This window comes from Bos indicus, chromosome 24 (genome assembly GCF_029378745.1).
Source record: "Bos indicus isolate NIAB-ARS_2022 breed Sahiwal x Tharparkar chromosome 24, NIAB-ARS_B.indTharparkar_mat_pri_1.0, whole genome shotgun sequence".
Taxonomy (NCBI): domain Eukaryota; kingdom Metazoa; phylum Chordata; class Mammalia; order Artiodactyla; family Bovidae; genus Bos; species Bos indicus.
Genome location: NC_091783.1, coordinates 11,310,912 through 11,334,078, shown reverse-complemented (window position 1 = coordinate 11,334,078; position 23,167 = coordinate 11,310,912). Strand labels below are relative to the sequence as shown.

Sequence of the window (23,167 nt, the reverse complement as noted above, 5' to 3'; positions counted from 1 at the left end):
ATGAGGCCTTGTTTAACCCATTGTGCACAAAGTCAACAATTGAAATGTGTTGGGTGCTCAAGTTCGTTTATGTGGCAAAGACGTTACTGTGGTTGGTGCCTTTAGATGTGTTGACGTTTGTGTGAAGATGGGAAGCCTGAATAGTGAGGTTATGGACAGGAAATCTCAAGGGCAAGTCTCAATTACTTCTATTTGATGACCACAGATAACTGAAAGTTTTTCCTAAGGGTTCAGGGCCTTCCTATCTTTCATGGTGACCCAACTCATCCAGGGAGGGTGAGCTGGGTCGAGCTGTTGTTCTGGCCTTTACCTCAAAAACCAGATCTGTCCGGAAAGCAAGGCAAGGATTTGGGGGGGACAGGTGAAGAAAGGGGACATCTGACCCTTGCCACACCACTTCCTCCTTCTGTTATCAAGTGTATGTTCCTGGCAGGGTTTGTAGCTCTCCAAAGTATTGATGTACATATCATGAAACACCCTACTCAGATCCCAGCTCTTCATATGTGATTTTCCGATGTTTACCAGCACACTGTACAAAGCATGTTCTAGAGGCATTTATTTGCTTCATGAAAGAGAATTTCATCCTCCAGGAATGTACACAATGCCAGTTGAAGTATCCTTGTCCTCTCGACCTTCAAGAAAAGTAAAGAAAATTTGGCTCAAGAGACTGGCAAATACTTCAAATCCTGCAGAGAAATGTAATGGAATTGTTCTCAAAGTGATTGTGACTTCTGAACATGGTAGAGTAGTCAAGGATTTCCGTGTTGACTTCTATGGTTAAGTTTTCATATTAAACATGAGAGTGATTATAATGAAAAGAAACATCCCATAAACATTTTCTGAATGTCAGTTCCAGGGCCTACTTCCGTTCTAGATATTAGGATCCAGCAATAGGGTAAATCATCCCTGTTCATCAAGGTTTCTGTTAATACTAACTGCTCTTAAAACCCTTGGTTTAAATAGGAAAGTATAGAATTCTCAGGTATCTTTCCTCTGCAGATATTATCATGTCAATGACTCTAAAATAACTCATGGCGTTTTCTGTCACTCTGTTGTTTTATGTGTTCTAGCTTGTTCCATCACTCCACAGTCTTGTATGGAAAATAAATAATCAAGAGGCAAAAAGAGTAATTTAAACATGTCTTGGTAAAATTCATGCTCGATTCTGTAAACACGTCGAATGCTTCCTTTATATTTCTGTTGCTTTCCTTAATCATTCTACCCTTTACCTTTAATTATTAACAATGTGTACTTTTTCATAACTGAAAAAAAGACAACAAAAGCAATTTTATATAATTAGCTGTACAAACAGACTTTATAAAATGATATAGCTCAGCCCCCACATTTTGCACACATGGAACATGAAGGCCCAAAGGGATCCAAGGTCATTACAGGAAATGATGGAGGGTCATGTGATCTATTTCCAGTCCAGATTGTGTTTCTTTCTTATCAGTGAACATCCTGAGTGAACTCAAAGTTATCCAATACCAATACCAGTCTTTGACTTATAAGAATGACAGAGAACGTGGCTTTAGGAAAGAAAATATTACTTTTTTTTTTTTTTTTTTAAGAAAGCACTTTGTTGCCATTGTTTGTACGCATCTAGATGCTTCCTTTTATAATCTACGTAGTTGTCTGGGCACTGACTTGAACTATTAAGAATGTTTTCATTGAATTTACTTACAAAACAGGAACAGACTCAGACTTTGAGAATGTCTCATGGTTGAGGGGAGCAGGGAGGAGGAAGGATGGGGGAAGGAAATGGTTAGGGAGTCTGGGATGGACATGTACGCACTGCTCTACTTAATGTGGGGAACCAACAAGGACCGACTGTATAGCACAGGGAACTCTGCTCGATGTTACAATGCAGCCTGGATAGGGTGGGGAGTTTAGGGGAGAATGGATACATGCATATGTGTGGCTGAGTCCCTTCTCAGTTCACCTGAAATATCACAACATTGTTAATTGGCTATATCCCAATACAAAATAAAAAGCTAAAAATGTTTTCACTAAGTGTTAGGAGTTTTCTGAAACGTTTTATAGATAACGTGAAAATGAAAACATCACACAATAACTTTAATTTGAACATAAGTAGTATCAGACTTCGGAGAAGGCAATGGCAACCCACTCCAGTACTCTTGCCTGGAAAATCCCATGGGTGGAGGGGCCTGGTAGGCTGCAGTCCATGGGGTCGCTAAGAGTTGGACACAACTGAGCAACTTCACTTTCACTTTTCCCTTTCGTGCATTGGAGAAGGAAATGGCAACCCACTCCAGTGTTCTTGCCTGGAGAATCCCAGGGACTGGGGAGCCTAGTGGGCTGCCGTCTATGGGGTCGCACAGAGTCCGACACAACTGAAGCAACTTAGCAGCAGCAGTAGTATCAAACTTAAAATGTATATATGTATATAATTTTTGATACTACTTATGTTACATATATGTGTGTGTATATATGTATTTAGTGCTTTTAGTTTTTGCCAGGCACTATCCTTAGCTTTTTATGATCTGCTTATTTAATCCTATGACTTAGATGCAATTATTTACATTTTCATTTTATAAGTGGGAGGTTTGAAGATTCATCTCTGGAACTTATTTTCTTAGAATTTAAGTATCTTGTCCAAGATTGTGTAGCTGAGACATGACAGACTCAGATCTTAGTCGTTCGGTTGTTTCCTACTCTGCGACCCCATGGACTGTAGCCCTCCATGCTCCTCTGTCCAAGGGACTCTCCAGGCAATAATATTGGAGTGGGTTGTCATTTCCTTCTCTAGGGGATCTAACTGACCCCAGGGATTGAACCTGGGTCTCCTGCATTGCAGGCAGATTCTTTACCATCTGGGCCACCAGGGAAAACCAATTTAATTATAAGAACTCCCCAAATCTAGAATTCTGAAAAAATTCATTTGTTGTCTAGTTTTTTAGAGGTTGGGTACAATTTCACACAGAAACAATGTTATCAGTTTCCCTTAATCTATAGAGTAGCCTAAGTTGACACAGAATTGAAACAGAAGAACTATACAAAAAAGATCTTCATGACCTAGATAATCATGATGGTATGATCACTCACCTAGAGCCAGACATCCTGGAATGTGAAGTCTAGTGGGCCTTAGAAAGCATCACTACAAACAAAGCTAGTAGAGGTGATGGAATTCCAGTTGAGCTATTTTAAATCCTAAAAGATAATGCTGTGAAAGTGCTGCATTCAATATGCCAGCAAATTTGGAAAACTCAGCAGTGGCCACAGGACTGGAAAAGGTCAGTTTTCATTCCAATCCCAAAGAAGCCAATGCCAAAGAATGCCCAGTTGTACTCATCTCACAGGCTGCTGGTGCTGCTGCTGCTGCTAAGTTGCTTCAGTTGTGTCGGACTCTGTGCGACCCCATAGACGGCAGCCCACTAGGCTCCCCAGTCCCTGGGATTCTCCAGGCAAGAACACTGGAGTGGGTTGCCATTTCCTTCTCCAATGCGTGAAAGTGAAGTCGCTCAGTCCTGTCCAACTCTTTGGGACCCCATGGACTGCAGCCCACCAGGCTCCTCCATCCATGGGATTTTCCAGGCAAGAGTACTGGAGTGGGGTGCCATTGCCTTCTCCGAATCTCACAGGCTAGGAATGCTCAAAATTCTCCAAGCCAGGCTTCAGCAATACGTGAACCGTGAACTCCAGATGTTCAAGCTGGATTTTGAAAAGGCAGAGGAACTAGAGATCAGATTGCCAACATCATGGATCATCGAAAAAGCAAGAGAGTTCCAGAAAAACATCTACTTCTGCTTTATTGATTACGCCAAAGCCTTTGACTGTGTGGATCACAACAAACTGTGGAAAATTGTTTGAGAGATGGGAATGCCAGACCTACCTCTTGAGAAATCTGTGTGCAGGTCAAGAAGCAACAGTTAGAACTGGACATGGAACAACAGACTGGGAAGCCTGGCGTGCTGCACTACATGGGGTCACAGAGTTGGGCAGGACTGAACAACTGAACTGAACTGAAATTGACATCATTTGTCCATATCACATTTTAAAACATTTGGTCTTAGGGACCAAAATATTTCTGCGGTAGTTTTAGGCGCAGTTTCCTTCTTTCTTGAGGAAGGAGAGCAGTGAAACTTGAAATGTCCTTTGGCCAAAGGGTTCCCATGCAGGACTCAGTCTGGTCACCACAACCCTAGGTCCCCCCTCCCCCATCCCCAGGAACCTGGTTTGTGAAGGAGGTCCCTGTGCTTCCTACTAAAGGCTGCTCACCAGGAGTTCCTGGCCCTGAGTCCCGGTCGGCACAGACAAATCCCTTCACCAGCACACCATTTCCTTGTTTAAGTGTTTACGTGTCTTCTTTTAATTGGAGGTAACTTGTCTCTCAGGTGGATTAGCTCAGACCAGTGTACAAAGAACTTCCAACCTAGCTGAGGGTCTTTCATTCACCAGAATATCAGTAAATTGCCCCAAGTTCCTTCTTGCTTGTAATTCTAAGTGTAGAACAACTTGCATTTCTAGCTGCTGCTGCTAAGTCACTTCAGTCGTGTCTGACTGTGCGACCACATAGACGGCAGCCTACCAGGCTTCCCCGTCCCTGGGATTCTCCAGGCAAGAACACTGGAGTGGGTTGCCATTTCCTTCTCCAATGCATGAAAGTGAAAAGTGAAAGTGAAGTCGCTCAGTTGTATCCGACTCTTAGTGACCCCATGGACTGCAGCCTACCAGGCTCCTCCATCCATGGGATTTTCCAGGCAAGAGTACTGGAGTGGGGTGCCATTGCCTTCTCCGTCACCTTTCTAGAGTGATTTTCAAATGAACCAAATTCATTTTTGATCATCAGATGGGAGATCTGGATTCTGGGAGATGGTATTCAGTGCACAGACTGCAGTTAATATGCTCCAGTAATAGTTTATCCTTCCTGGGGCTTCTCAGAACATAGCAGTTAGCTGTATTTGGAGTTATTCTGGAATATCCTAAATTTCAAACTTTATTGCAGTATCTTTAATAGGAATATGTTCATTTGACTAGAGCTTCAAGTCCATGCAACCTGTTTCTTCCAGTTGTGTGGACTATTTTAACATGTTTAATACAGTTCACCTTCCTTCTACTATATATGGCATGTTCTATAAGCAATTTGACTGTCAGAAATCATCTGATGATTAGCAGACATTTCTGTTACAGGAGAGAAGGGGGAAAGATGGAAAAGTTGGCACAGAGAGTATTTTCTGCTTTGATAATGAGATATCTTGTGGCTTCATGTTGTTAAGACTATTTTTCTCCTCTCAAAAATTGAAAGCAAATCTTATTTGCCTTAATTATCCTATTGTTGATTTATTTACAGTTGCCAAATTAATTCATAACCCAAAGTGCAACAGTGATTTAAGTGAGCACTTGGTCATAAATTCTCATTCCTCTGTGTTTTGGGGTGTTGGGAAGTTGGCCTTGTAAACTGATTATCTCTTGCATAATCAGAATTTGGTAACTGAAATAACTAGACCTGAGGATAAAAGATTTTTGCTGCTGCTAAGACACCTCTTATGTGTGTGGAACCGAGAATCAGTCTCAATATAGAATCGAATTTGCTCACCCCTCTGATGATCAGTATAATTCAGTCCTGTCATTGTTGACAGAGAAAGGCCCTACTATGCACAAACCATGCTGCAAGGGTTCAATAAATATTTGTAAAGCGGCAAATACCTTCAGTGCAGTAGAATGACCAAACACGCTCCACAGCATACATGACAATAAATTTGAAGGGTAGAAATTGGAAACCACTGAGCTTTTCAGCTGATCACAATCAAATCAGAACACATCAAAACAGCTGGTGTTCGGTGGCTTAGACTCAATCAACCGGTTTCGAAGCATCTCATACTTCTTTCTCTTTGCAGTTTCACAGGAGAGATTTAAACTAGCATATGTCCTTTCCATTTGGTTAAATCCCTGCTTTGAGCTGCTTGGCTTTCATATTCTAATACCAACAAATGAAACTGTGATAGAAAAGGACAAAAAAACCCCAAAATGCCTAGCATTAAAATGATTTTTTTTTAACTGATGGGTTGCTCCATTTGTATTAAATAAACCATATGCTCCCAATGAGAATGCCCTAGAAGAACCAGGAAAATTTTAAGGTTGTATTATGGAATCAGGATAATTCTGCATCAGCAGTATTTATGTCATTTGTGAATTTGGCCACAGCTTTTGCAGTTTTCTAAGTTTGTCATCATATTTTAATGATAGTGCAAATAATGATATCTTGGATGATCAAGAGTGCGTTAGTACCAACAAAGACACAGGGAAGTCTGCTCAGTGCTATGTGACCAGCCTGGGTGGGAGTGGAGTTTGGGGGGGAGAATGGATACATGTGTGTGTCTGGCTGAGTCCCTTCACTGATCATCTGAAACTACCACAACCCTGTTAATTGGCCGTACTCCAATGCAAAATGTTTTTGGTGTTAAAAACAAAGTAAAAAAAAGAGAATGAGTTAGTAAGTGCAAGTTAAAAGGTATTTCTGTGTTTTGCTTTCTGACACCAGCTCTTCTCTTTGTTCTGGTAGGTACCTATTACACCATTCTTGGGCGAAGGTTATTCAGCACTTGTGACCTCTCCCCTTCGAACTCTCTGCAAATTATTATCTCTACACTCCCAGCTGACACCCTGCCGGAGGCAAGAGCTACTAAGCCAACTGGAACTGTGCCTTCTCTCTTGTCAAGGTTTTTTTCTTACACAGGAAAAAGAAAGAAAAAAAAAAAGATGAAGTTGGGCAAAGTGGAGTTCTGCCATTTTCTTCAGCTGATCTCGCTTTTCCTGTGTTTTTCGGGGATGAGTCAAGCGGAGCTCTCAAGGTCCGGATCAAAGCCCTATTTCCAATCAGGGAGGTCGCGCACGAAGCGCAGCTGGGTGTGGAATCAGTTCTTCGTGCTGGAGGAGTACATGGGTTCAGACCCGCTCTATGTAGGAAAGGTAGGGTATTTGGCTTTTCCAAGTCACAAACGGTTCTTGTGAATGTCTGTGGTTGAATGGAGAACGGCTCCTTTTTCTTTGGAGATGAGAAACACAAAGCTGTCATGAGGTTTCTGGCATTAGTTAGCCACGCTGGCACAGTCATCCAGGTGTTACTCATCCCGTGAAGCCACAGTTTAGGGAATGATGCTTTATTCCAAGATACAGGCGAGACTCGTACTCACGCCTCGTTTAGCATGATGGTGGCATGTTAGTAAAGCTGTCCTTCCAAAATTAGAGCAGGAATGTTTACTCAACAGCAGTCCCCAACGTTTTTGGTGCTTCAAACCAGTTTCATGGAAGACAATTTTTCCCCCCGACAAGGATGAAGAACATGGTTTGGGGATGATTCAAGGGCATTACACGTATTGCCTGCTCTGTTTCTCATCTAATCTGCCACTGATTTGACAGGATGTACTGGTCCATGGTCCAGAGGCCGGGGACCCCGCAGTAATAAATGAAGACTGGTGGGTTCTATGAGCCAGTAGATTTTTGAGATTTTTTTTTTCTGGGAGTTAACGAGGCTAATAATGCTCATACTAACTTGAGGCTTATGTATCCTGTTCTGATACTTGGAAGTTGAGAATGGCAAAAGTGTAATTATGGGGACTGTTGTTTCCAAATCAGGAGCGGTTCAAATCTACATTTCTAAGTGGTGGTTTTGTTTTAATGGACTATTAAAATTTCCTTTTTAAAATTAACATTTTGGTTAAAAATGAGCATGAACCGAGGTTCAAGAGAAGTGATGTTAGACGAATGGTGGGCAGTTTGGGGTGTATTTATTTGGCGGCCAAGTAGTGCCCAAGTGGAGATTCTTTACCACTGCCTCCTTCTGTCTGCATGTTTGGGTAGCAGTTTCCGTTCGAGCACTTGCTGAATTGAAGGGTGCACTCCAGGGCACATGGCTTTTCCCCATCCTGGTACCATGTTCCAGTTCCTGGTTTGATGCAGGTTGGCTGTGTTCACGTCTGTGAAGATGGCCTGAGATTTTCAACTTGGTGCTGAGCCCTGGCGAAGGGTTTCTATAAGTAGAATGTGTTTGCAAGACATCTATACATCTGCATGTCTGCTCTTAGTCAGTTTTATGCATCTATTCCTGGTAAAGTGAAGCTCAGCACACTGATGAATTTATCCCTGAGTGTATTTTCAAGTGTGAATGATTGAAGGAGGATCTTCGGTATTTGTTTCACAGGTCATTGTTTCATTTGAATAGACCTTGAGTAAGAGTGAAAAATCTGTTTTTGTTGGTAGTTGTCTACATAAGCCAAGGTGATCTTTATTATATATATCTTCTTTCTTTTCTTTAAATGCCTCTACATTGTACAAATACTGATACTGTGTTGTAACAAAGGAATTCAGATATGTTAAAGATTTCTAGGGACATGGATTAGGAAACTGTCTAGCCTATCATAGCAAGTTTCTGTCCTGACAAAGGATGTGCATGCATGTGTGCTAAGTTGCTTCAGTCGTGTCCGACTCTTGCGACCCTAGGGACTGTGGCCTGCCAGGCTCCTCTGTCCATGGGATTCTTTAGGTAAGAATCCTGGAGCAGGTTTCTGTGTCTTCCTCCAGGGGATCATCCCGACCCAGAGATCAAACCCATGTCTCTTATGTCTCCTGCATTGGTAGGTAGATTCCTATCACTAGTGCCACCTGGGAAGCCCAAGAAAGGATGTACACAAGTTTTGTGTGTGTGTGTTTGTGTGTGCATATGTGTATTTTCAGAGCCAGTCTGCTTATGTCCACAGCACCATCATTTATACTTACTATGTACTAAATCTTTCCATCTCTCTTATTTTCTTGTAAATCAAGTGAAAGCATTAATGTTATGTAATGATAGTGACCTAGATTCTAGCTCATAATTTCATTCATTTTTAATGAACATTTGAGAAATTCATCAAACTTGGTTGAATGGATAGATCTATAATAATTTGTAAATATTTCATAAAGGACAAGTGAAAGTGAAAGTATTAGTAGCTCAGTCATGTCCAACTACTGGTGACCCCATGGACTGTAGACTGAGGCTCCTCTGTCCATGGAATTCTCCAGGCAAGAGTACTGGAGTCGGTAGCCATGCCCTTCTCCAGGTGATTTTCCCAACCCAGGGATCAAACCAGGTCTCCTGCATTGCAGGCAGATTGTTTACTGTCTGAGCCACCAGGAAAGTCCAAAGGATCAGTTATTATTATAGTAGTTAATACTACTATCAGTAGTTATCAGTTTGTGAAAGTGAAAGTCACTCAGTTGTGTCCTACTCTTTGAGACCCCATGGACTCTATAGTCCATGGACTTCTCCAGGCCAGAATACTGGACTGGGTAGCCTTTCCCTTCTCTAAGGGATCTTCCCAACCCAGGGATCAAACCCAGGTCTCCAGCATTGCAGGTAGGTTCTTTACCAGCTGAGCCACAAGGGAAACCCAGTAGGAATCACACTTTTGCACAAATGTAAAATTTTCTAAACATGACTAAAATATTCGTACTAATTTGGTTTTAAATGGAGTTGCTTGAGTGAGATTGACATTTGGAAATCAAGATAATTTAAAATTAAAAAAAAAACCACCTCGTTTTAATTTTTATAACCTTCACCATAACAATTCAGACTGCTTCTATCAAGATAATCCACGTTAAGTCAGTTTCAAGTTATGAATGCATGTCTCTAGGTTACTTAAGTTCCAAATACGTGCAAAAGTACTGGGCAATGCTGTTGCTATTTTTCTATTAATAAGAGAAATTGTGTGGTTTCTTGATTAGGTAGCAAATATTCTGTACTTTCCTTTCAGTTAATTAGAGACAATCATCTAGCAGACTTTATGTGGCAGGAAACAAGTCTGTGTTTATCTCTTGAAGGCTGTATATTGGGAGTTCAATAGTGCTCTTCACAGTAAAATGTTCAGGATGGAAATAGGTTTTAAAAAACACTTAACTGATTAAAATACAGAAAAAGGGCAATAAAATAATTTGAGATGGAGAGAAATTTATAGAGAAGAGAGACGAAAGGCTGTAAAAGGTGCATTTTACATTTGCTTGAGAAAAGGCGGTAGAGAATGTGAATACTCGAGACTTTTTGTCTGAAAATAAAATGAGTCTTTTTAGGCTGGTGTCCTGAATGGGCAGAGTTAAAGGAAAATTTTGACCTCAGTACAGTTTTTATCACTTGGATGTGTACAGTAGATATATATATATATACTTTTCATTTCTTTTTTTTTTCCCTACCTTGAGGGAGGCTATGACCAGAGTTTTCAAAGACAGAATAGAAAGTTCTAGATTAATATGCAGGAGAATAGATAGGCAGATAATGCATTTCACAAATGCATATTTAACGTATGCTCGTTAGATGGCTACACTCTGAGTCTTCTTGAGAAAATCGAGCTGTTTAGGTAATTTGGAAAATGTAAATGATGACCTTGCTAAACTTGATAGCTTAATTTAATCACAAAATGAGTATGTATTGTATGTGTCAAATTGACTTCAGTCTTACTGCTGACTCAGGCATTTCCTACTAGTTGTATGACTTAGGGTAAGTTGCCTAATAGTACTAAATTATAGTTTCCTCATCTTTAAAATAGGAATAATGATATCTGTAAATCAAATTTTTTTGTTTGTTTTTACTGAGAAATAATGAGATAAAATATTTGGAACATTAATCTAGACATCATATTTATCTATTTCACTACATATTAATTATAAATTAACCAGGTTGTGGATAATCTATTGTCTTATGAGTCCAGTGTTATAGTGGTGATCCTTCAGATGAAAGTAGACATTATTTTATGTATTAAATAGTATTTAAACTTATTGCAATTAGTTATAGGAATGGTCCATATTGGATGTGCTTGGCGATACATGTCTTGTATAGGAATAGGCTATGGCATACATATGTGGGTGAATGATTCAGACCTTAAACATGTGGACTTCAAATGTCAGATCACATCTAAAATTTTTTTACCTTCAAAGTTGAAGACCATGTTAATGGCTGATGCCCAACAAGATCAGCTAAATTAGTCTACAGTTAAATGAAATTTGGTCTTTAAGGTAGGACACTGAAGTCACAAGATGGCTATCACCTTTTATTTTAGCCAATTTCCAGAGTTTGATAACTCAAGATGAAAGTAGACCAGTCTGTTGAAAGGGACCAGGAGTTCCTCCAGATCCTCTGCAAGAGGCCTCCAGGACGCACTGCTGGGCTGGGTTAGAATCTGACATTTGTCGTGAGCATCTCACTGTTATCTTGTCATTCAAATTGACAAGCCGCTGAGTCTTACGTAAGGAGTCATTACTCTGATGGAGCTTTTTTTGTAAGTTAAAGTATAATTGATGTATTTGTTCTCTGTCATGTCTGACTCTCTGCCACCCCTATGGACTGTAGCCTGCCAGGCTCCTTTATCCATGGAGTTTTCCAGGCTAGGATACTGAAGTGGGTTGCCATTTCCTTCTCCAGGGAAATCTTCCTGACCCAGGGATTGGGAGATGGGTTCTTTACCACTGGCATCACCTGGGAAGCCCCATAGTTGACATACTCATTGTGTTATTTTCAGGTGTGCTATATAATGGTTCCATATTTGTATAAATTGAGAAATGATGTGACAGTATGCCTAGTTGACATCCATCACTCTACATAGTTACAAATTCTTTTTCTGTGTGTTGAGAACTTTCAAGATCCACTCTCTTCCCAACTTTCAAATGTACAATAGAATATTATTAACCAGAGTCACTGTGCTATATGGAGCTCCGTTTTAAAGAATAGTAAATAGTACACCTTTCCTTAAGAGAAGTGTTTTTTTGGCTGTGCAGCAAGGCACATGGGATCCTAGTTTCCCTACTAGTGCTGGAACCTGTGTCCCCTGCAGTAGAAGCGCAGAGTCTTAACCACTAGACCTCCAGGGAGGTCCCCAAGAGTATTTCTTAATTACAACTGTGTTCTTGTCCTTTCGTGGGAAGGATGAAGTAGAGATGCCCTTCTTTTCTCTTCTTCCTGTGAATTTACATCACCCTGACCTGGCTCTTTGAGGTGTGTGGGAAGTAGCTGTGTCTAGCCATCTGATCGCATCACACTGCAGTTTTCTAGTCCCGTCTTTTCCTCACCTCGGCATTTCTCACTTAATATCCCCTAACCATCTGACAAAAAAGTATTTGTCTACAAAACCACTGAGCCTGAGTCTCGGGTATTAAGTGTTTTTCATCTCTGCTCAGTATAATGGGCTGCCAGGCGTCCGCTCTGCTCCAGGCCATCACTTTCACTGAAATGTGTGTTTCGTGCTTCTTCCACAGTCTGCTTCTTGAGCTGTTAACATCACTCTTACCTTTTCTGCTACTCCCCTTTCGTCCCCACTCATTCAGGGAGAATTTATGCCTCTTACCCTAGTCAGAATCAAAGACATAGGAATGTAGTGTGGGATTCACTCTGCTCTCAATTTCACCTGGCTTGAAAGTGTTGCTGAGTGTCTTTGATGCATTTAATTGCACCTCACAGCCATATCTCTCACTGAAAGATTTCTCTGTCTCCTGATCCCCGAAGCTCTGCTCACTGTTCCAGAAAAGAAACTTTCCTCTTGAAGGGAGGTTGTGTTAAGAGAATTGGGTTACAAATCAGATTCCTTCATGAGGGTAAGTTTATATGAGATACACAAAAAGAAAATAATCCAAAATATTAAGAACTTAGGGAAGAACATAAGTTCACTAGGGTGTTTGCATAACACCTTATTGAAAAACCCGAATGAACTTTTTGGCTAACCTAGTATATCACGGTAGAAATTACATTTCGTAGGTTTCAGAGGGAAAACAGCAAAAGCATCCTCTAAATATGTAGATTACCTGAAATTGGCTCCCATCTTAAAATAAAACAAATAGTTTGTTCTGTGTATGCATAGGAAACCCATTTTCATAACATTTTTATAACCAGAGTGAATTGTGAAGACCTTGGTTTTTATCTTCTTGTTACTTCGTTGGTAGAAATGTGGAGCTCCTGGTGGCTTCAAAAGAAATTTGGACATGGATAAGCTCTGTGGGATGCAAATAAGTTCAGACTCTTAGAAATATTTTTTGACAGTTATTTTTAGCTCTTATAAAACTCTGGTATAACTATAAAGTAGTAAATGTGTTTTCTCCACATAAAATCAACAACCCGAAGTCTTTGTGTGTTCTTTCAAAACCATAATGAAAATAATATATATCAGATTTTGCTACTAAAATGCAGAAACATACCATTAATTCAGTTTAATATTGCTTATTTTCTCTTCAAAGTTATCTTAGGTTAGAAATGAAGGTTGTAATTAGCTACCAAATAGTTTACAGGTGAGATTACACAGCTAGAAGTTGGAGGATAGGGACTTGCAGTTATAAACCTAATTATAGTCAAACTTGGGCTTCCCAGATGGCTCAGTGGTAAAGAATCCACCTGCTGATGCAGGAAGTGCAGGTTCGATCCTTGAGTCAAGAAGATCCCCTGGAGGATGAAATGGCAACCCCCTCCAATATTCTTGCCTGGAGAATTCCATGGACAGAGGAGCCTGGCAGGCTACAGCCCGTGGGGTCACAACGAGTTGGACACAACTGAGTGACTGAATACACACACACACTCAAACTAGATAGTCTAGATTGGCTCTAAATTTTCTTTTTTTATGTTGATTGTTTATGTTGATCAAGATCATTTAAAATCCCGTCTTCTTTAATGTGTGTGTTTGTGCACAGTTGTCACCCATTTGGTGAGAGGAGCAAAAATTTTGAAAAGCTTAATTCAGTGTATAATAGTTGGGTTTTTATGTTTATGTTGAATTTCTAAATGCAAAGACAAAGTTCCTGCTAAAAGGATGCTATCGGGCTTTTCTATAGAAAAGTGTAACTGACCAACTGTGTATGCCATGCTCACTGATACACAGTCAGTCTCTGTGACTCACCAAGATAAATGACAGAATTAGACAAGCACAGGCCAGGCACTGAGGCTTTGCTGGTTTAAGCGTATATGGATGAGTGCTAGCGTGGGAGGAATTTCATCCTAATCGTTTCATCTGATTTATATTGATTATCTGTCATAGTGATCGTGATCACTGGAGAGAAACAATAGTTTGTAGAACTATGCTTAACATCTTTGGCATGCTAGGCAGTCTGTCACGTGTTTTCTTTCTTCCCCTTCCTTCTCTTCTTCAAATACTTATTAAGTACCTGCTCTAGGTTAGGTACCGTCTTAGATAAAAGAGTTAAAAAAAATAAAGCCTCTCCATCCTAACATTGCCTGGTTGATAAACCAAGCAGGTAACAGGCGATGGAAAGGAGTCAGTTCCACAGCTGATCTGTAGCTGTGGAGGTGGGTAACCAGAGGCACAAATTCATGGATCCGTGAACAAAGGCTTGTACAAGGATACCTGGAAACACTCTGATTTCATGATTCAGTCTTCAAATTAGAGGAGAGAAAAAAGGAATTATCCCCTTAGAAGGTAGGACAGAATCTTCTAAAACTGTACTGGGGGAAGCTTTATATAGTGGAAAGATCAGTAAGCAGAAACCCTGGGTTATACTGTCAATTTCCTCATTATTTTAAGCAATGCTCTAAAATGCATACATTTCAGTCTTCTCATCTGTAAAACAGAGATCAACTAGGTAAAAATTTGAAACCATCTTGAAGTCATTTCAGCCTTACACATAGGCTGCAAAGTAGGACCCAGCTTCTCCGAATGACAGTATCATACAGGACTAATGGCTACACATATTGGCCTTCCCTGATGGCTCAGCAGGTAAAGAATCTGCCAGCAGTGCAGGAGACACAGGAGATGTGGGTCTGATTCCTGGGTTGGGAAGGTCCCCTGGAGAAGGGAATGGCTACCCACTCCAGTATTCTTGCCTAGAAAATACCATGGACAGAGGAGCTTGGCAGGCTACAGTGCATGGGGTCCTAAAGAGTTGGACACGACTGAGTTCCAGAGCTTGCACGCATGCAGTGACTATACCTATTATTTAAACTAGGATGTTAACATGGCTGTAGTACTCTTTACTTATCAACAGGTCATATTCAGAATTTTCCAGTTGTTACAGTCGAGTACTTTTCTGGTAGAAGCCAATCCTGAATCCTATCTTGCATTTGGCTTGTTTCTTTAGTCTGTTGTCCTTGACTAGTGATTTGGTCGAGTCTCTCACAGTCGGGGTTAGTTTCATGTTTCTTCCTAATGTAGACATGTCAGGAGATGCAGTTTGGGCAGGAATGCCACAGAAACGGTACGGTGTCCTGCTCACTGCTGCTTCTCAGGAGACATAGGCTTCTAACAGGGCTCATTCTTACAGATATTGACTTTGATCACTTGGTCACGGTGGTGCCTGCCACATTCTTCTACTGAAAAAAACATCTGAAAGTTTTGAAATCCTGAAGGAGGTATAGAACTATCTAAGCTGCCATTATGGATTAGGATAAATATAACTGGTGATATGCATTGAATGGTTCATTAAAGTCCATCGTCCATTTTTAGGATGGGGTTGTGGGTTTATCTGAAACGTGGATGAAATTTAAATCTAAAATGCTGTCAGGTAATAGCCATACTTTTATGTAGTAATTGATCTTGTTTCTCGAAAGCACATCAATTTAGGATGTCTCAGAGAAATTGATTTTGTTTTTTTATCTTCTGAAGCATGTGAGACTGCTCTCTGGTGTCTAAGATTCCAAGAAGATGTCTACTAATCTATATTTAAATAAGAACTTTCTTTCTCATTGCTTACAAAATATAAAGAACTGTTTTATACTGTAGAGATGTGCCACAAGTGTTTAACTCTCATGATTATAAATAAAACATTGCTTTGGAAAATAATAGGTATAGTTGGCTAAGGTAAAAGAGAATGCAACTGAATGTCTTACATTTTAATATATTCATAAGAGCTAAAGTCTAAACAATCAATGGTATTCTGTTTAATGTTGGAAAAGATGATTTCTCCTAATGATTCTTCTTAAAGCCAATAAAATTTCTGATTCATATTCAGTACTGATTAAATCTTCAGAAAGGCCTTGAACTCAGGATTCTTATATTGGAGATGAGGTAATAGATGCATTTGGAAGTACAATAAGTAGAGTAAGGGAGCAATCATTAGAGATACAATTCAAAAGTGTTAGAGGGCCAGTCTGGAAAGTAAATTTCTGGAAATATATTGTTTTACTTCTATGAAAATAATTTTGTTTTCCTTCAAAGTATCAGATTTAGTTGCAATACTATCAAGGTCTTTTGACATGTTTTGCAAACTTTTTCCTTTAAAAGGGTATATATTCAACAGAATAGATACATTTTATGTGGACTCTCAAATTATTAGTATTACATGCTATTTCCTAAATTTTACTAAATCTTGAAACTGAACATTGAGTAACAGGACATGGTAATTAACAGAGACATTAAAATGGTATTTAGCTGGGACTCAGAAATATTAGAAATGAATCCTGGAACAGAAATTTCCAGCATAGAGTATGGAAAAATAATGAACTGTTGAGAGTCTAGAAAGAAAATATTTTGGACTTTTATTCAATTAAAAATAAACTCATCTGTAAAAAATTCTAGTTTTTGGTATATGAAATACACAATACACTCAAGGAGTTTAACTGATTAAAATGCAGCTTCAAACAAGTGGGGAGACCATTAGCCCATCCCTAAAGGGGTTATAAAGACATTAGGAATGTTTGTAGCTGGTTGGCCGTACACTGCCGTACTCCATTGAGCTGGTGGGAGAAGATGGAGGAAGTAGGGTCAAGCATCAACTTAGCCTACTTTTGTACATCATGGCTTGTTGCTGTTCAGCCTCAGTCGTGTCCAGCTCTTTCTGAACCCATGGACTGCAGCACGCCAGTCTTCCCTGTCCTTCACTGTCTCCCAGAGTTTGCTCACATTCATGTGCCTTGAGTTGATGATGCCATCCAACCATCTCACTGTTCTGTCGCCCCCTTCTCCTCCTGCCCTCGATTTTTAGCAGCATTATGTTTTTTTTCCTATGAATCAACTCTTTGCCTGAGGTCTCCACAGTATTGGAACTTCAGCTTCAGCATCAGTCCTTCCGTGGCTTAACATTCAACATAAGAGAAGATCTGAACTCGTTCCAGCAAATAACAGTTAGGGAAAAGGAACTGGCCAGGAAAATACTTGTGTTGGCCTCAACCAGTCTTAATTCTTCTCAGACCAAAAGCCTGAGGATTTTCATCTCTCTTGTCACCACACATATAACATAGTATCCAAGAGATGTGGACTCTTACACAAAACTGGGGAAACAGAATCTTGGAGGGCACAAACAAAACTTTGTGAGCACCAGGACCTAGGAGAAAGAGGCAGTGACCCCACAGTAGACTGACCCACACTTACTTGTGAGTGTCCAGGAGTCTCTGGAGGAGATGTGGATTGGAGGTGGCCTGCTGCTAGATCGGGGGCACCAAGTGTGGCATTGCATGCATGGGACTTTTTGAAGGAGGTCACCATTATCTTCATTGCCTCCACCATAGTTTGGTCTCAGGTCAAACAACAGGGAAGGAACAGAGCCCCGCCCATCAACAGAAATTTGGATTAAAGATTCACTGAGCATGGCCCTGCCCATCAGAACAGGACCCTTTTTCCAACACAGTCTGTCTCTCCCATCAGGAAGCTTCCATAAGCCTCTTATCCTTATCCCTCAGAGGGCAGAAAGAATGAAAACCACAATCACAGAAAACTAATCAAGCTAATCACATGGACCACAGCCTTGTCTGACTCAGTGAAACTTTGAGCCATGCCCTGTCGGGTCACCCAAGATGGATGGATGGGTCATGGTGGAGAGTTTTGACAAAACGTGATCCACTGGAGAAGGGAATGGCAAACCACTTCAGTATTCTTGCCTTGAGAGCCCCATGAACAGTATGAAAAGGCCAAAAACAGGACACTGAAAGATGAACTTTCCAGGTCCGCAGGTGCCTGAAATGCTACTGGAGAAGAGTGAAGAAATACCTCCAGAAAGAATGAAGAGGCAGAGCCAAAGCAAAAACAACGCCCAGTTGCGGATGTGACTGGTGATGGAAGTGAAGTCCAATGCTGTAAAGAGCAATATTACATAGGAACCTGGAATGTTAGGTCCATGAATCAAGGTTAATGAGAAGTGGTCAAACAGGAGATGGCAAGAGTGAACATTGACATTTTAGAAATCAGTGAACTAAATTAGACTGGAATGGGTGAATTTAATTCAGATGACCATTACGTCTGCTACTGTGGGCAAGAATCCCTTAGAAGAAATGGAGTAGCCATCATAGTCAACCAGAGAGTCTGAAATGCAGTACTTGGATGCAATCTCAAAAGTGGAAGAATGATCTCTGTTTGTTTCCAAGGCAAACCATTCAATATCATGGTAATCCAAGTCTATGCCCAACCAGTAATGCTGAAGAAGCTGAAATGAAACAGTTCTATGAAGACCTACAAGACCTTCTAGAAATGATACCCAAAAAAGATGTCATTTTCATCATAGGGAACTGGAATTCAAAAGTAGGAAGTCAAGAAACACCTGGAGTAACAGGCAAATTTGGCCTTGGAGTACAAAAGGAAGCAAGGCAAAGGCTAGCAGAGATTTGCCAAGAGAATGCAGTGGTCATAGCACACACCCTCTTCCAACACCACAAGAAAAGACTGTATACATGGACATCACCAGATGGTCAATACCAAAATCAGATTGATTGTATTCTTTGCAGCCAAAGATGGGGAAGCTCTATACAGTCAGCAAAAAGAAGACCGGGAGCTGACTGTGGCTCAGATCATGAACTCCTTACTGCCAAATTCAGACTTAAATTGAAGAAAGTAGGGAAAACCAATAGACCATTTAGTTATGACCTAAATCAAATCCCTTATGACTATACAGTGGAAGTGAGAAATAGATTCAAGGGATTAGATCTGATAGACCGAGTGAACTATTGACGGAGGTTCGTGACACTGTACAGAAGGCAGTGATCAAGACATCCCCAAGAAAAAGAAATGCAAAAGGCAAAATAGTTGTGAGGAGGCCTTACAAATAGCTGAAAAAAGGAGAGAAGTGAAAGGAAAAGGAGAAAAGGAAAGATATACCTATTTGAATGCAGAGTTCCAAAGAATAGCAAGGAGAGATAAGAAAGCCTTCCTCAGCGACCAATGCAAAGAAATAGAGGAAAACAATAGAATGGGAAAGACTAGAGTTCTCTTCAAGAAAATTAGAGATACCAAGGGAATATTTCATGCAAAGATGGGCACAATAAAGGATAGAAATGGTATGAACCTAACAGAAGCAGAGATATTAAGAAGACATGGCAAGAATACACAGAAGGACTATACAAAAAAGATCTTCATGACCCAGATAACCGCAATGGTGTGATCACTCACCTAGAGCCAGACATCCTGGAATATGAAGTCAAGTGGGCCTTAGGAAGCATCACTACGAACAAAGCTAGTGGCGATGATGGAATTCCAGTTGAGCTATTTCAAATCCTAAAAGATGATGCTGTGAAAGTGTTGCACTCAATATACCAGCAAATCTGGCAAAGTCAGCAGTGGCCACAGGACTGGAAAAGTTCAGTTTCCATTCCAATCCCAAAGAAAGGCAATGCCAAAGAATGTTCAAACTACCTCACAATTGCACTTACCTCTCATGCCAGCAAAGTATGCTCAAAATTGTTTCAGCCAGGCTTCAACAGTACACGAACTGTGAACGTCCAGATGTTCAAGTTGGATTTAGCAAAGGCAGAGGAACCAGAGATCAAATTGCCAATATCCATTGGATCATTGAAAAAGCAAGAGAGTTTCAGAGAAACATCTATTTCCACTTTATTGACTACGCCAAAGTCTTTGACTTGAAGGATCACAACAAACTGTGGAACATTCTTCAAGTGATGGGGACAGACCACCTGACCTGCCTCCTGAGAAATCTGTATGCAGATGAATAAGCAACAGCTAGAACCCAACACAGAACAACAGACTGGTTCCAAATTGGGAAAAGAGTACATCAAGGCTGTATATTGTCTCCCTGCTTCTTTAACTTTTATGTGGAGTACATCATGAGAAATGCTGGGATGGATGAAGCACAAAGTGGAATCAAGATTGCTGGGAGAAATATCAATAACCTCAGATACACAGAGGACACTGTCCTTATGGCAGAAATTGAAGAACTGAAAAGCCTCTTAATGAAAGTGAAAGAGCAGAGTGAAAGAGCTGGCTTAAAACTCAACATTCAGAGAAGTAAGATCATGGCACATGGTCTCATCACTCCATGGCAAATAGGTGGAGAAACAATGGAAACAGTGACAGACTTTATTTGGGGCTCTAAAATCACTGCAGATGGTGATTGCAGCCATGAAATGAATAGACACTTGCTCCTTGGAAGAAAAGCTATGACCAACCTAGACAGCATATTGAAAAGCAGAGAAATTTCTTTGCTGACAAAGGCCTGTCTAGTCAAGGATATGGTTTTTCCAGTAGTCATGTTTGGATGTGAGATTTGAACTGTAAAGAAAGCTGAGCACCGAAGAGTTTATGCTTTTGAACTGTGCTGTTGGAGAAGACTCTTGAGAGTCCCTTGGACTGCAAGGAGATCAAACCAGTCAATCCTAAAGGAAATCAGTTGTGAATATTCATTGGAAGGACTGATGCTGCAGCTGAAGCTCCAAAACTTTGGCCACCTGATATGAAGAATTGACTCATTTGAAAAGTCCCTGAAGCTGGGAAAGATTGAAGGCAGAAGGAGAAGGGGAAACAAAGGCTGAATTGTTGGATGACATCGACTCGATGGACATGAGTTTGAGCAAGCTCCAGCCATTGGTGATGAAAATGGAGGCCTGGCGTGCTCCAGTCCATGGGGTCACAAATAGTTGGACAGGACTGAGTGAACTGAAGAGATATGGGGGAAAATCCAAGAGTATAAGAAGGCCATATTCATTTCTAGTTCAGCTCAAATTCTGTCTTGCTGTAAGATAAATGCAGAAGAGTAATTTCTCAAGATGGGGCTATGTCACAGGAATGGTAATTACTATAACCAAAATGATTAACATCATTCCAGCAAGTTTTGTGTGTAAACAGTGCACAATTATCTGATAAGAATGCTTCCCTTAGGATATTTACTTATCTTCTTAGTTAAAATGCTGACATGTTTTAAGGTATTTAACTGAAAACACACAATCAGGATTTGGACAACACATACATAATGCTCAACAGATGCGAGTTTGAAAGATTTGTGATGATCACTGGTGGAATTAGTCAAACCAGGCTTAAATTAGATTTTTCTGATTTGTGAGACTTTTAAGTGTCCACATTGGAGCAGAATCTTTGTGCAGTGTAAAAGATTACACATTCGATTCTCTGAAGTGAAAAATGAAAAAGTTGGCATTTTCTTTTTGATAACATATCTGAGAAACTCAGGTTTGTATTTCATACACTCTCCCCTTGCCACAGTTTATGTAATTTTCTCAACTGAATCCTAACAGCTGAATTTAGATGGCTAACTGATTTTGCTTATTCTGCAGAAGCAGATAATAGTGAGCTCAAGTCAATGGGATTCAATGAATGATAATTATATCTAAGAAAAGAAGAGATGATTGGATGGCATCACCCACTCAATGGACATGAGTTTGAGCAAACCCAGGAGATAGTGAAGGACAGAGAAGCCTTGGATTTTGCAGTTCATGGGGTTGCAGAGTCAGACATGGCTTAGTGACTGAACCACAAAGAAAAGTGAAGTTGTCAATAGTTAAAGATGATTAACCAGTAGCTAAGGAAACAGATGAGAAATAATCAGATGACTGTAGAACATTGAGAGAGCTTATTTGTAATGCTGAAATCACAAATGTACTGCATCAAGAAACAGAGCCTTGTCTAAAATGAAAGTAACTTGAATTGTGGAGTAGATACACAACCTTGGAAAAGTGCTTTTTATACAAAGACTCATGTCAAATGAGGGGATAGTATTGTAAAGCTTGACATTGAAAGTAAAAATACAAGCCTTATTACAAAGGGTAGGTGTCTTGTTGCCTAATCATTGTAGCTCCTGCACATAGACTTCTGGCTGTGACACAACAGCTGTGTTCCGGAATTTGGGAGAGTGGTTGTAGAGTATAATGATCTGAAACAGGACTGTTTTTTTCCATTGATTAGATCATTTGTTGGAAATGTGAGTACAATTGATGATGGAAAAACATACAAATGAGTGAGGATTAAAGGTTAGTGTCAGAGGAAGAAGTGCGTTTTGTTTCAGATCCAATTAAGGTTTCACAGTGGGATTTATGATTAAAAACAAAAGGGACTGATGTTCACATGATTAATAGCACATTGTGTGTGTGTGTGTGTGTGTGTATTCATTTTTTTTCGGTGCTACTCTCTTCACACTGTCTATGGCTTCTGACTTGTGTCTAAGTTTGATTTCTCTGTAAACTCTGGGCACACTATCGAGCTAGTTTTTCGCAGCACTCTATTTTTAACCTCATATCTAGAGTTAAAGAATGTATAGGAGAAATAGAAACTTAACATGGGGGAAGGAGTTTAAGCAACTCCAGAGGCTTCAACAGTCATGCAGTAGCTCTTTTTATTATTTTTTCAAGCAGTGGCTATGGAGCCCTGTACCAAGGTCACAGGATAAAAATCTCTGGAACTGACCAAGCCCCATAGCAACTGTTGTCATGGGCAGGATTAAACCTCAATGATTTACAAATGATCCAGTCAGTTAAAAAGAGAAAACCAAGATTTTTGTTCCCCTTACTATGAATTGTGTCATAACACAAGACATGATTGCATTACCCACTGGGTTGGCCAAAAGTTCTATCGGGTTTTCATACGATGTTAAGGAAGAATGCAAATGAACCTTTTGGCCATCCCAACATTATTTTTGTTGTTGTTATTAGCATTATTATCTCTTGAAGAAAATAGGAAAAAAATTAGGGTTTGGACTAATAGATGTGATCAATAACGTAACTAGTGAATATGCTAAAAGGCAGCTGTAGTAAAACTGCATGTTAACTAGGAAAGCCAAAATCAATTTCTCCAAATACTGTTTTCCTCAGGTAAAAGTGGTAAATGAGGGGCCTGTTTGCTCTTCAGCACACTCTGAAAGCTTCCTGTACATGCCGCTGGTATTTGCTTTCTCTTACTTGTGCCTTCAGGTCTCTCAGCATTCTGCTTTCGTTTTAAAAGTTAAATAGGCTTTTTCTTAAATATTTTGTTTGTATTCTAACAGATTATTTACTGACAGTGTCATTCTAAACTTGGCTTAAACA

The 23,167-nt window shown here is 40.1% G+C and overlaps 1 protein-coding gene across 1 annotated transcript in view; it reads left to right on the top strand.

The window, feature by feature from the left end:
* CDH7 (cadherin 7) overlaps positions 1 to 23,167 on the top strand; it is a 149,247-nt gene that overhangs the window by 6,975 nt on the left and 119,105 nt on the right. The window contains exon 2 of the mRNA XM_019987011.2: positions 6,524 to 6,930. Coding sequence (XP_019842570.2) covers positions 6,721 to 6,930 — 210 coding nt within the window. The 5' untranslated portion in view covers positions 6,524 to 6,720. The remainder of the gene's footprint in view (positions 1 to 6,523; positions 6,931 to 23,167) is intronic.